The sequence below is a fragment of the Rhipicephalus microplus genome, chromosome X (genome assembly GCF_043290135.1).
Source record: "Rhipicephalus microplus isolate Deutch F79 chromosome X, USDA_Rmic, whole genome shotgun sequence".
Taxonomy (NCBI): Eukaryota; Metazoa; Arthropoda; class Arachnida; order Ixodida; family Ixodidae; genus Rhipicephalus; species Rhipicephalus microplus.
This window is the reverse complement of record NC_134710.1, coordinates 94,230,820-94,243,705: the sequence shown is the minus strand read 5'-3', so window position 1 is coordinate 94,243,705 and position 12,886 is coordinate 94,230,820. Positions and strand designations below refer to the sequence as shown.

At 40.1% G+C, this 12,886-nt stretch overlaps 1 protein-coding gene across 2 annotated transcripts in view; it reads left to right on the top strand.

The window, feature by feature from the left end:
- Positions 1-12,886, top strand: part of Afg3l2 (AFG3 like matrix AAA peptidase subunit 2) — an 89,312-nt gene that overhangs the window by 44,730 nt on the left and 31,696 nt on the right. For both annotated transcript variants that reach the window (XM_037427411.2, XM_037427410.2), the window contains exons 5-9: positions 1,471-1,545; positions 4,836-4,960; positions 7,789-7,965; positions 9,105-9,207; positions 12,345-12,482. In XM_037427411.2, coding sequence (XP_037283308.1) covers positions 1,471-1,545; positions 4,836-4,960; positions 7,789-7,965; positions 9,105-9,207; positions 12,345-12,482 — 618 coding nt within the window. The remainder of the gene's footprint in view (positions 1-1,470; positions 1,546-4,835; positions 4,961-7,788; positions 7,966-9,104; positions 9,208-12,344; positions 12,483-12,886) is intronic.

Below are 12,886 nucleotides of genomic sequence, written 5' to 3'. Positions count from 1 at the left end.
GTCCTTATGACAACAAATTGTTTTTGCCATCCAAAAATAGCTAAATGTTGAGGACAACGAACTGAGGGTAGCTGAGATGGACATCACGAGACAAGTTTCTTCCATTTGTAATTTTCGCAGTTGATGTAGGCAATAGTGGGCTGTTTGAGTTTCTGTTATTGGGCATCTGGGGTGCGTACAATCGAGATACTGGAAGCTTAATTTCTCTGGCTAGGAGATATTTGAAATTGTTTTACTGGGATATAAAAACACAAATTTTTTAGTGAAACAGTCCCCATGATCCTTACGATGTTTACGTAGCCAGACTGCTTTGAAAATATTTTTAGTTTGTTAGCTTTCCTTACCTATAACGATTTAGCTTTATTAGAACTGTACTGTTTCACAGTTGCTTTTGCACCAAATAGTACAAGAACTTGTTAGTTTCTTTTTTTTAGCATGGCAAGGTCTTGATTCTATTACTGTCAGAAAATGACCCTCGTACCTACCGTACATTTTTTTAGCCAATAGCCATTCATAATTGAGCTAATCAGTTTTCTTTGAAGTTCCAATAGCTACATACCTATTTTTGCAATTCAGAATTCTAAAATCTTTTATGCTAAAGAAGTTTACTGCTTTGTTTGGATCATTCATTGTAGTTATCATGACATAAAAAAAATCTGTCTTTTCATGTGTTTGCTGCAAGCTCTAGAGTTGTAGCAAGATGATACGAGAACTACTAAAAGGAGACGAGTACTTATGTACCTCTAGCAGCATGTCTGGAGACTATTAGATTGCATTAGCAATAGCTGTATTTGCCAAAACCTCACTGTCTAAAAGTACTTGTGGGAATGGCTGTGTTGATATGTGTAAAGCATTTGCTTAGGGTAGAAAGTATAAGTTATGGACAACATTTTTAGCCTGAGTTGTGTTTTTGCAAGAATACATCTTTGACATCTAAGGTTGGGAGCTATACCTATTGTGTGGATGAAACTAACATCTCCGATAGTATGAGCGCGATAGTTGTTACCTTTATGCTTATTTGTTGGAAGGAAAGTTTATTTCCCTATTTTATTCAAGTAACTCTGATGCTCCTTGTAGTCAGACCTTTATAGAATTTTGGTGCGGTTCTCTGTACTAAAACTAGTAATAAAGAAAATAAAGTCATGTATTAGGTACAAATAGTTGCATACAGCATTCCACTTGTCACTGCTTCATACATTTAGCATGCGTCGTTAAAAAAAAATATTGCCATAGAAGCTTTTATAAAACTTTTTATAGGCACAAAAATAGTCAGACCATTAGCAATGTTGTATGCTGGCTTATTTTATTATTTGTTAAGAAAAAGCTGTATTCAAATGTGTTGATACAAAGCATGATAATTCCTGGTGTTCATCTACTCTAGTTTCTTTGGAATGATGAAGTTGTCTATGTAGTTTCCTTGGATATTTATGTTTTGACGATGGAGTATGAAACATATTATTTTTTGTTTAGGTTGAAAAGCTTGAAGTCATCAACAAAAAGTGGGTGAGGGTCAGGCTTCTTCCAGGAAACCAAATTGATGGAAATGTAAGTATGTCTCACCGTGTTCCTAACATAGGCCAGCGAACTTACCCATGAGTCTACTTCCTCAGACTCACTCAGATTGAGCTGTGAGTCTCAGTCTGAGTGAGTCCGGGTGAGTAATACTTTGATTAGTTTAAGTCCAAATGAGTCCGGCTGAGATAAATTTTAGTGAGTCTGAGTGAGTTCGCTTGAGGAAAAGTTTGGTGAGTTCAAGTGAGTCTTAGGGGCAAAATATATTTTATGAGTGAGTCAGGGTGAGTTTAACATTTTCATGTTGACCTGTGGTGATAACGGCTGAACTTCAGTATCACTATCAGCCTTTTGCTGGCTCACGTTTTTGCTCTCGTCTACTCGCACGTATTCGCTGGACTAGCGTTCATATGCCAGCTCAATATTTATTGATCAGAGTCGTGAGTCACGGGCAATTAAGGCACCTTGGCCTTCCCTAGCAAGCTTTATCACGGGAATTCTCGATGAAAATATCTCGAGGGTCATCTCTTTCTATAAAGATGCCTTCACTGGATTGCAACTATTGATAAATCATATTTAAATGTAAATGGAACACCGATTATGAGAGATGTTGCTGTTGCTGAGCATTGAAATTTGGTCTGAAAAGCTAAACGCATGCTAACGGACTTCCGAATAGACTCGCTCAGAGACTCACCCAGATTGGATTGAGCTGTAAGCCTGAGTCTGAGTGAGTTCGAGTAAGTAATGTTATGATGAGTTTGAGTGGGATTGAATTCGGTTGAAAAAAAATTGTAATTTGCGTGAGTATGTGTGAGAAAAATGTTGGTTTGTGCGAGTTCGAGCGAGCCCTAGAGGCAAAATATATTTCATGAGTGAGTCTAAATAAGCTCCACGTTTTTTGCCGTACTGTGGTTCCCAAAACTCTTAGCGTTGCCTTGCCACTCTTAAATTTAAGTTTTGGAGTTTTGTAATTTTATGGGCATATATCTATGAACTGTGCTTGGCATGTTGTACATCGTATTGTGGATATTTACAATTTAACTCGTCGGTTACTGAGAGAAAATGGCAGTGATTTTAGACAATATAACACTGTTACCAAAAGCATAAGCTTTGAGAGTGAAAGAAAGAAGCTTTGGTGTGCAACCAGGCTTGAGCCTATAGGTGGGTGACGTACTCACTCCAAGTAGCCATGGCTTGCTTGTAGCAAGCCATGGCTGAGCCCTGTCCACCAACCATAGTTGGTTCCCAAGGTCTTTCATTAGCAGCAAAGGCTGCCACTGGTCTACCAATAATTCCTCTTCTGGTTCAGCTTTGTTCAGCCTGTTAGCACTTGATGGTGGTGTCAGCAGTATGTGCTGGTTATTCTTGCACCACATGACCATATAAGCTGCAAAATATATATATATAAGTTGCTCATAAAAATTATGTGTGGAATAGGTGCCTATGTTTTTTTTTTTTGACCATGTGATTCTTGTAACGCATTTCAATGTTTTGCCTTTTTAACATTTCTAAGGTATCTTTGAGAGTAAGTACTCAGCGTGGATTTCCTTTATGATAACACTCCGAGTACTAATGTTTAGCATTGTCACTCTAATCTTCTATTACCTCATTGGCAAGAACTCTTCATCTTGTATATGAACTTTTACATGCTTGGCTTCCTTTTGTCTTAGCATGTTTAAGGGTTGTAACATTTCACCTAGTGGTGGGGTGCTGTCTTCATGAGGATTTTTCTAGTTATAATCTTTATAGTTGTTGCTTGAATCATGCCATGCTACAATCTATTCATAGTGCGACATTTTAATGAAAGTATTGAGGCTGAATGAAGTGTCATCTTTTAGGTCACTATGGTCCGTATTCACAAATCAACCTTATCTTTATCTTATGTGATCTTGAAGTTTTTGTACACACTGCATGCGTTATAAGGGCACAAAATTGATAACATGGTAAAAGATAACAGGTAAATTTATTTGTGAATACTGACCTACTTTTATGTAGTAATACGCACTATGGGGACTAAATTTATAAGGAAAACGCAAGGTAAAAGTAAGGTTGGTTGATGAATATGGGCCTAAGTCTATCTTGAAGTCCTCAATGCATGTGTGATTCTTGTTAATAGGCTCACTGTATTTTCAGTGTATAAAGGGGTCATTAAGGAAGGAAGATGCACAACTCATCCTGCTGCACTGTCAGCATTGCTTGTATCTTCATTTTGTTCAGGCCACTGGAAGGCAGCAAAACTCGACTAATGTTGAAGGTGGTTGCGGAATTGCTTCACACAAATGAAATGGTGCTGGGTGACAACAAGTATTGTGCTCATGAACTAATTTTAGGTTGGGACTTTCTCTCATCAGCATCTGCATTAATTTCTTGCCGTCAACGTGTAGTCGAAATGACCGAGACCGATCACTACAGCGAGCGCGTCGACGTAAAACCATTGCGTTTCTTCACAGCTTCCGAATCCATACTGCTCCCGGGTCAGGAGCAACTCATCACCATCACTTCTCCGAATATTGCCAATGGTGACGTCCTTATCACCCCTTCCAGCAGCTGTCTAGCTCGCGGCGTTGTAGTCCCCTCCAGCCTGGTGCAGTTCAAAGACAGTGCTGCGATAATCCTTGGTCTGAACCCTACCCCAGAGCCTGTCCTCCTACCCCAAGGTTCTGCAGTGTCATGTTATGTGGATGCCCAACCGGTATCTTTGGTCTCTCTTGACGCCTTGACAGCTCAGCCACAACAGGCCCAGTCTGTTACTTCCTACTCCTTTGCTCCCGGGATAAATCCTGACCTTTCTGCTTCTCAACGTGAGGCGTTGCTAAATTTGCTAATGAAACACCATGCCTCCTTCGACGCCAATGCTTCGGCACTAGGACAGACCACAGTTGCGCATCATCGCATCGACACTGAAGGTCAGACTGTTGTACGCCGTCGTCCCTACCGAGTCTCCTTGGCCGAGCGCAAAATCATCGAGGAGAACGTGACCCATATGCTAAAAAGAAACATCATACGACCCTCTACCAGTTCTTGGTCATCACTATAATAATATCTGCTGGCTCCTATTCTGTCAGATTGCCATATTACATGCGAAATAATTGAGTGTTGAAGCTCGGTTACAGGCTTTTATATTAAGGAAAACTGTTTCATTGTGAGAGGTTTGTTGCATTGGTGTTGAAATTATTTTATATAACCAGTGAAACGTGGTGCAAACAGCAATATTGTTCAACTTATATGTGGTACTTACATACCTTTCTTTTAGAATTTAACTTGTATGGGATACTTGCATACTTTTTTAGAATTTAACTTATACGTGATATACATTTTTTTAGAATGTTCTGTGGTTCAACATCGGAAGTGTGGACACTTTTGAGAGGAACCTAGAAAATGTTCAGCTGGAGTTCAATATTGAGCCGCCCAACTTTGTACCTGTCATCTACAAGAGCGAGATGGATGGGTAAGACTACAAGAAGCAGCCAGATGTCGCATTCTTTTGCGTTGTGTGTGTGTATAGTTTGGCTTGAAAGACATGCATGCACACTTAATACTTGATATTATTTGAGCTCTCTTAGTGAAGTCAGCTTCTCCCAACTGCTTAGGACCTAGCCAATGACATAGGCTCTAGTCTAGTTGTTTAAAACGGCTTTGCTGGCTCTGCGAGTGCAAAGAACTCTCCAGTAATTTCATGTTGCTTTGACTGGCTTCTGAAGGAAAACTTGCTTTTTAATTTTTATATTTAGACCAATTTTGCCAATACAGTTTGAAGTGCATAGACAGAACATAAAACCATCAGCCTCACTTATTTTAGTTCGCAATCCTTTGTGTGGCCTTTTTTTTTTCATGTTTAGAAAGAAGCTTTCCAAGTTTGGAGAAAGTCTACATGGCTTTGAACTTTCTTGCAGCGATTTGCTATCCCTGAATCTGCTACCAGAGCTTGTAATACTGCTTAAATTATTAAAGATGGGTGTAATATATATGGCCACAGCATAATTTTTGCTTAGCATTGTGCTGATGTTTTTGGATTGTGACTTTAAATTGCGGCATTTTGTCAAAAATAAAAGTGTGCTTGTTGGCAATCACCTTATAATAAAAGGGCCCTGAAGCACTTTTCCAAGTAGTCATCGAATGACCTTGGCATCGGAGTTGATTGCCTTACAAATGAATTACCACAAACATCAACATATATCTGTTCAAAAATGGTGGTGTTAAAGAGCCAGTCAACAGGCTCCGAAATGCGCAGGAATAGCTCGCACATTTTTTCTGCGCTTGACCATTCTCCTTCCACGCACAGTGACGTCAGCTCGGTGATCAGTGACGTTGACTTTATTACTGTTTGTTGAGACCTGATTTAGACCAATAGACGAGCTGCGTGCTGTCACGTCGCTGATCGCCGAGCTGACGTCACTGTGTGTGGAAGGAGGTTGATCAAGCGCAGAAAAAATGCGCGAGCTTTTCTTGCGCATTAAGGAGCCTGTTGGCTGGCCCTTTAAGAGGATTGGTCACATGCTTTCAGCACTTTCTTCTTTCGTGTGCTGAAAGCTATGCATTGCAGGATGACAAACGAGCAAAAAGCCACGTCATGAAATGCATTTGTTCACTCCCAGTGTGATTCTTGTGCATGCTAGTGTTGCTTGTGTGCTGGCTTGTGGCTGCACTTCATGACAAGAAGTGCATCTGATCGAAACACTGCTCTTTATTTATATCATTTATCAGCTAATACTAGAAGCAGTCTGCTTAATTATTACAAAATAAAGCTAGTGCTGGCAGCTCGGTAGAGGTTGAGGATGGGCCTATGTACGAAAGGAGGTGCTCGCGAAGGTAGCAATTTTACAATCCACTTGTAAACACTCCTTACAGTTTATAACTGCGAGATTTGGCTGAGCTGTTCACAACAACATGTGCTTTCTGCTCTGTAATTTTTTTCACCAATCACAAAGGGGGGTTGAGAATCCCTTCAATCATTCTCAAAAATTTAATTGATGAAACAAGGAAAATAGTTGCACTGTTGCTACAAATGTCCAGCCTGTTTGGTGATCTGCATGAAATCTTTTTGAGCATACAGAGCCTTTCAAGGGAGCAGGCCTCTCCCACAAAAGTGCAAAAAAGGACTGACTAAAAAGGACAGCAGTTATTTTTAGTCGTTTTCTCATACACTGGTAATCTGGAATTTTCATACTGTATGTTCAATTGAAAGTCACTTACAATACAAAAGACAAATATTAAAAACAAGCCACTTGCATGTTAAATAAGATCTGTATTAAAAGTGTCATTAAAATCCGAGAAGTCAATCACTAGCCAAAGCAACTTACTTTTTTTTTATATATGTGCACCGGGCTTTCTTAGGTAAGTGACGACTTATCTGTAGCAAATTGATTTATGGGAGCATAAATGCATCACTTGGAAATGAATCTATGAATTCCTCCGCTGCTTGGCCCGTAGAGATAAGGCTATTTCTTCCTTTGCAACATATAATATGGAAATTGCTGTAGGAAATATTATAGTAAATGTTATAGTGCAAAATAACAGGTAAATATTTAAGTCAGCAACATTTTATTTTTATATTTTTGTTTTAAGCAATTGTTTGTCTGAGGGCACCATTTATATGCTTATTTTACTCTTCATTACTACTTGTAGTAGGATGAGTAATTTTTTAAAGTCCTGGTTACCTTTATTTTTACTTTAAAAAATTAGAAAGTTTGCTTGTGTGAAGGTTATGGTTAGGCCTAGTATACTTCAATAAACTTTTAGTGAACTTATAATTTTCTCTATCCCCCCCTTTGTGTGTGCTAGATGGTGCTGCCTTGCAAGAGGAGCCAGGCCCATAGATATTGCAAATTAAAGCAGCTGGTTCCTACTAAACAAGAAATCGGCATATTCTTTTTTCTACAGATGTGCTTCTTGATGAAACCAGGTTTAATATAGTTTTTTTATCTGTATGTGTGCAACCAATGAAATCGGGAAGAAAGAAGAGAAAATTGTTTAACTATACAACTTGTCTGACCTCTCACGGAATTTCCCTGCTCTCGTGTGACATATTTTCATACGACATCCTGCACATCACGTGAGAGGCATATGCTTATACAATGCAACAGATTAAATTTGTACATTTGCTTGTTTGCACAATGTACAGATGCTATAATCAAGAGCAGGAAAATGTAGTTTCACTGTAGTAGAATTTGTCTACAATGCAGTGAGCACTGTAACGTCATCTAGTGCTAGTAGCCTGAGTCACTGTAGAAGAAATGAAACAAATGTGATGATATATGAGGTGTTTTTCTTTTCCAGGTCAAGCATCATTGGTATCCTGCCAACGTTACTGTTGTTTGGCTTCCTCTTTTGGACAATGCGTCGATCTGCAGGGTTCATGGGGGGAGGTGGGGCAAGGCGAGGAGGGGGCATCTTTGGAATGGGAGAGACGACAGCTAAGCTAATAAATCCCAATGACATAGGAGTCAAATTCAAGTGAGTGTCATACCTGAACGAACGGTGCCATGTGGTACAGTGGCATGAATTGTAGCTTTGAACCTATGTTTTTTTGTGAACCTATGTCCCCTATGTTTTTCTTGACCCAATTGTTTGTTGGATTCACTTGGTTGTGTGCATTGCTATAAAGTTACTTTGCCACTAATTTGTCTTTCAGTTATGAAACTGGCCAGAGGGAAGACAAAATTTGTGGGAAGGTAGAAGTGTTAGAAGGTAGAAGTGTTAGTGTTTGCACTTAGATTAAGTGATAAGTATAGAAGCTGCATCATCCTGCTTTCTTCCTACTGTGAGATTGCTTGTGCTACTGCAGTGCCCTTCTTGTTCACAGACCTTGAGGTATGTGCAAGTTCAAAAATAAGGGTTTTGGAGTTTGTACAGAGCATGTTTGCTAAACATTAAAGGTGTGCTGACGTAATATTTCTGGATTTTCATTTTGGAGAGCTCTAAAACCTAGAATGAAATACTAACAAATCTCATATTACCTTAAGTAATCTTATAGAATAGCTTTTCTACAGCTAGCTTCAGCTTTCTTGCTCTTGTTTCATGATGTTATGATGCAGAAGATGGGGGATATAGGATATTTTGGGATTGTGGCAGTCATTTGGGCTTTCTCGGTAGTCTACTGGGCTGGTACACTGGGGCGTAAAACACGATGCAGCATAGGAAGGGACTGTGAGAACTTAAGCAGAGCTGCTAGCCAGCCTAGTTTGAACGATTTCATCTTTTAGTCACTTTGTGCTTGTCTGTGTGTATTCCTTGCTTCGTCCTTGTTCGTCTTGCGCAAAGTAGGCAAAAGATGAACTTGAGCAAGTGTCAGAGCCTTGCGATGTCCTGCTCAAATGTGACCATTGTGTGCATATCAACATTGCAACACAGTAACACTGTGACAGACGAAGCTGAGACTTGCTGTAAAGGTGCTATTTAATTATTGAGGGTGTTAAGAGGCTTGCTAATATTGTTCCTGAAGTCCAGGGCTGCCGTTTTGACTCAGAAGAAAGTGAAAAGTCAAAGATATGATAACATTACTGGTCTAGCTTGTAATCAAAGTATGTTTCATACTTTTGCCGTAGGCTGCATTTTGGTTATGTTATTGCTGTGATTTGTTTGCCCCTGCTTAGGGATGTTGCTGGTTGTGAAGAAGCAAAGGTGGAGATTATGGAATTTGTCAATTTTTTGAAGAATCCACAGCAATATATTGAGCTGGGTGCCAAGATTCCAAAGGTAATTTGCTGATACTTCTTTCACTACCATGGCATCTTGTTTCATGTAAAGTGAGGGAGCAAGTCGGTTTTAGCTAGTACAAAGCCGTGGTGTAGTTTGTCGTAAAGGAAATAAAAATGGCCTTTCTATTTAGAGTTCTATACTTTACCTCTTTTTATAGTTAGCCTTGTGTGTGTCGACACGGTGGCCTCATTTGTATATGTGACTTACTTTTGCCCTTTCGCTGTATTCTTGCAAGGAAGAGTCCACAGACACTGTGCTTACGGTAAATTAATCATTCTTGTTGGCTAGAGTTCCTTTATATCACTTGTGGTTGGTTAATACTTCAGGAGAAGAAAAGAGGTAATCATAAAGAGAGCTGGTGGAACTTGCTGCACAAAAAGCATGCAGTGCATGAAAAAAGGCTTAATTTCTATCGATAGATGTCATAGCTCTTGTCATAAAACATACCCTTTTGCTAAGACAAATAGGACCTATGATAGTAGTATCCAACTTATATTTCAACTTGCACAACAAAGCATGTAGAAATATAAATTAGCATCTTGTACTTTATTTCAATGCCCTTTATATGTTCTTCGTGAACTGAGTGTCTGCGATTGCAGGCACAGATCTGTTGCGCTTGGTTTGGTTTCAACCATGCAATACGTTTATTCCTGGTTCTTTGTTGAAAGAAACATCGCAATCCATGTTCGAGTCAAAAAAGAAGAACCATAAAATCAAGCACTTGGGTGCTGACCTCAGGCTGGCTGACTTTCAAGCCTCTGCAGTGGAAAAAAGGTTTTGTGTATTTGCTTAGTTAGCAGTGCCAGCTTTCTGCAAGCATTAAAACTGGAAAAAATAATGAAGCAAACACATCATACAGCAAAGATAGCCTCAGTGACGTCACAATTGCAACAGTGCTTGCCTAAGCTACGGATAATACTAACCAGAAAAGTGAAGTTTGGTTCTGTGCGAGTGGCTGCATTATGAATGCCGTGCAACCTTCTCCCCGCTTTCTGTTTCATTGAGGCGATGTTCTGCTGTTTCTTTTCTTTTTAAATGCGAAGCATTTTTTTGCATACTGCAAGCACTTTTGGTGTCTATCTGCGTGTCAGTCTGTCTATCTGTCCATTCATCCGTCCGTCTGTTTGTCTGTCTCTCTGTCTAGCCGCCTACGTCTGGGTTCTTCATGATCACCCCTTAACTCGTGGTACACCAAAATTAGTACGGCAGGGTAAGATAGTTTGACAAATACGACGTGCTGGTCATGACATGAATAATGTCACAATCTTGTTGCGTACGTCGTCAAACACTTTTCAAATTAACAGTGGCATGTACCTTGGTGCGGGTATGGGTTACAGGTGATAGAAACACATGGGTAATTTTAACGCTTCATCGATAAGAAAAAGCTGACACAGGCAGCATTGACCGGACGAATGCAAAGATTAAATGTCAGTGTCCCAGCAGAAATTTAACCCTAGCATTCTGTGTGGCATTCAAGTATTGTACCACAGAGCCACGCCAGGTCTTGGATATACTTTGCAAATAGACCGTAATGATAGTGAAACGTCAATTCTTATTGTAGTACTGGCTATCAAATTTTATACACATTACATATGTAGTCCTATGACACAGCCGTCATGTCAGGTTAATGTCAATTATAGTTAGGCACCATCTACTGAGGTTGACCTGTGTAGCAGTGTTGTGGGCTACCATCCTCGTAAGCCCAAGCGCAAACACCAGCGCTTCATATTAGCTTACCGCTTCTGGTGTTGCTAATATCCATGTTGCTGTTGACATCGTTATGCAACTGCAAACAAGATATGTGGCTGTTTAACGTATGTGTGTGCGTGGATTTGTACATATATCGAGCACCACTTCATAATGTCTCGCTCATTAAAAAATTAAAACACATTCACTTTACATCCACATGCTTCTCATAATATCGATTCCCAAGGTATGTGGGACCTGCCAAATTTTTTCTTTTTTGTTTGTTTACTGCTATGAAAACTGGCCAGGGCACCTATTTGTTATAGGCAGATTGCTCTTTCGTAGAGTAACTCATAAAGTCTTTCAAAAAGTGTAGAGCAAGTGTTTATAGCTGTGTAATGGCATGGGGGTTCTTATTCAAATTGTTTTTTGTTTATTCAGAATTGAAATACAAGTGATACAAGTGCATGTGTTATGTACAAATACAGCTACATTATGACTTCATAATGTAGCTGTGTAGTGTCTTAACTTTTTTTTAAGGCAGAGCAGTTGAAAGCTATAGTAGCAGTTCATAGCAGTTTAAAACTTGCACAAAATAGAATAATGATATGTGAGTTTGGTTGTATAATTCAGCCCGATTATCGCTCTGTAAAGGATGTATGTATTTAGATGTGCTAGTAGGAGAATCACAGCTTCTATAGTTAGCCTGTTTGCCAATAGTGAGTCATTAGCAAAAGATAATTGCCACTATGTCTAGAGTGCATGCTTCATAAACATGTTAGAAGATGATGCCTGTTCTCACATGTATAGTATGGTGTTTGGGCTTGGTTGTGGTCATGGTGAAAGAATACTTTAGGTAAGCAAACGCCGTGTGAAACGAGGGCTTGGTGGAGAGGGACCGATTATGTTCTCGTTTGCGACATGGGGATAGATGGCTTGCGAGACTGCGGACCGTGGCGCACTGCTGGTAAATTTCGCAAAGTACATTCGGCACGAGGGCGGTGGTTTCCAATTCTGAGAAAACCGGGTTATCACGTGATATCAATCACACGACACGCGTAGAGTGGCACCACAAAAGAGGGGTGATAAGGGACGAGGTTGACGGTGCGGTGAGGGTGTTCTGGCGACGATAAATGATCGCTGCCTCTTTTCTACGTCACAAGGCTTTCCTACACCAAAAGGGGGGGGGGGGGAGCCAGGGCAAAGTTTTTAGCGCCATCTCTCGGGCTCCTTGTGAAGCAGAATATTATCGGGCAGCAGATAGTCCCAGAGCTCACTCACCTAAAGTATTCTTGCACTGTGGTCGTGGTGTAATACTGCTTTCTGTCAGGATAGGGTATTGACCAACAAAATCCCTGACATTCATGAAAAGTGGGGAGAAGTTTATGGTGATGTATAGCTACTGGATGATTATGTTGTGCAAAAGAGTCATTTTAGGGATTTTTCAGGGAGCAATTCTGACGGGGCCTCCTGGCACAGGCAAGACCCTGCTTGCTAAGGCAACAGCTGGTGAAGCCAATGTCCCATTCATCACTGTCTCTGGGTCTGAGTTCCTCGAGATGTTTGTTGGAGTTGGTCCATCTCGTGTGAGTTGCAAACTCTGCCATTCACCTTGTTTTGTCCCATGCAACATACTGGTGCATGCTCATATAATCTGCTTGTGCAAGACCAATGCCGTTGATGTGCAAATATTTCCGGAAATTTGCTGGAGGTCACACAAAGGTGCCAGCTGAGAACAACAGTGCCCACGCAACTTGTATTGAAGATCATGCCTGTGGTTGGATTGGGCAAGCCAGGAAAATTGGTGGCTTCAATGCTGGTTAGTTAAAGGTGCACAAATATTCGAAAGTTTCGAATATTTGGCGAATATTGCATTTGTAATATTCGTATTTGATTCGATAACCACATATTCGAAAATTTTGAATATTCAAACTATCTTCAATATTCTTTGAATATTCGATGTTCACGAATATTCGTTAGTAGGTTTGTG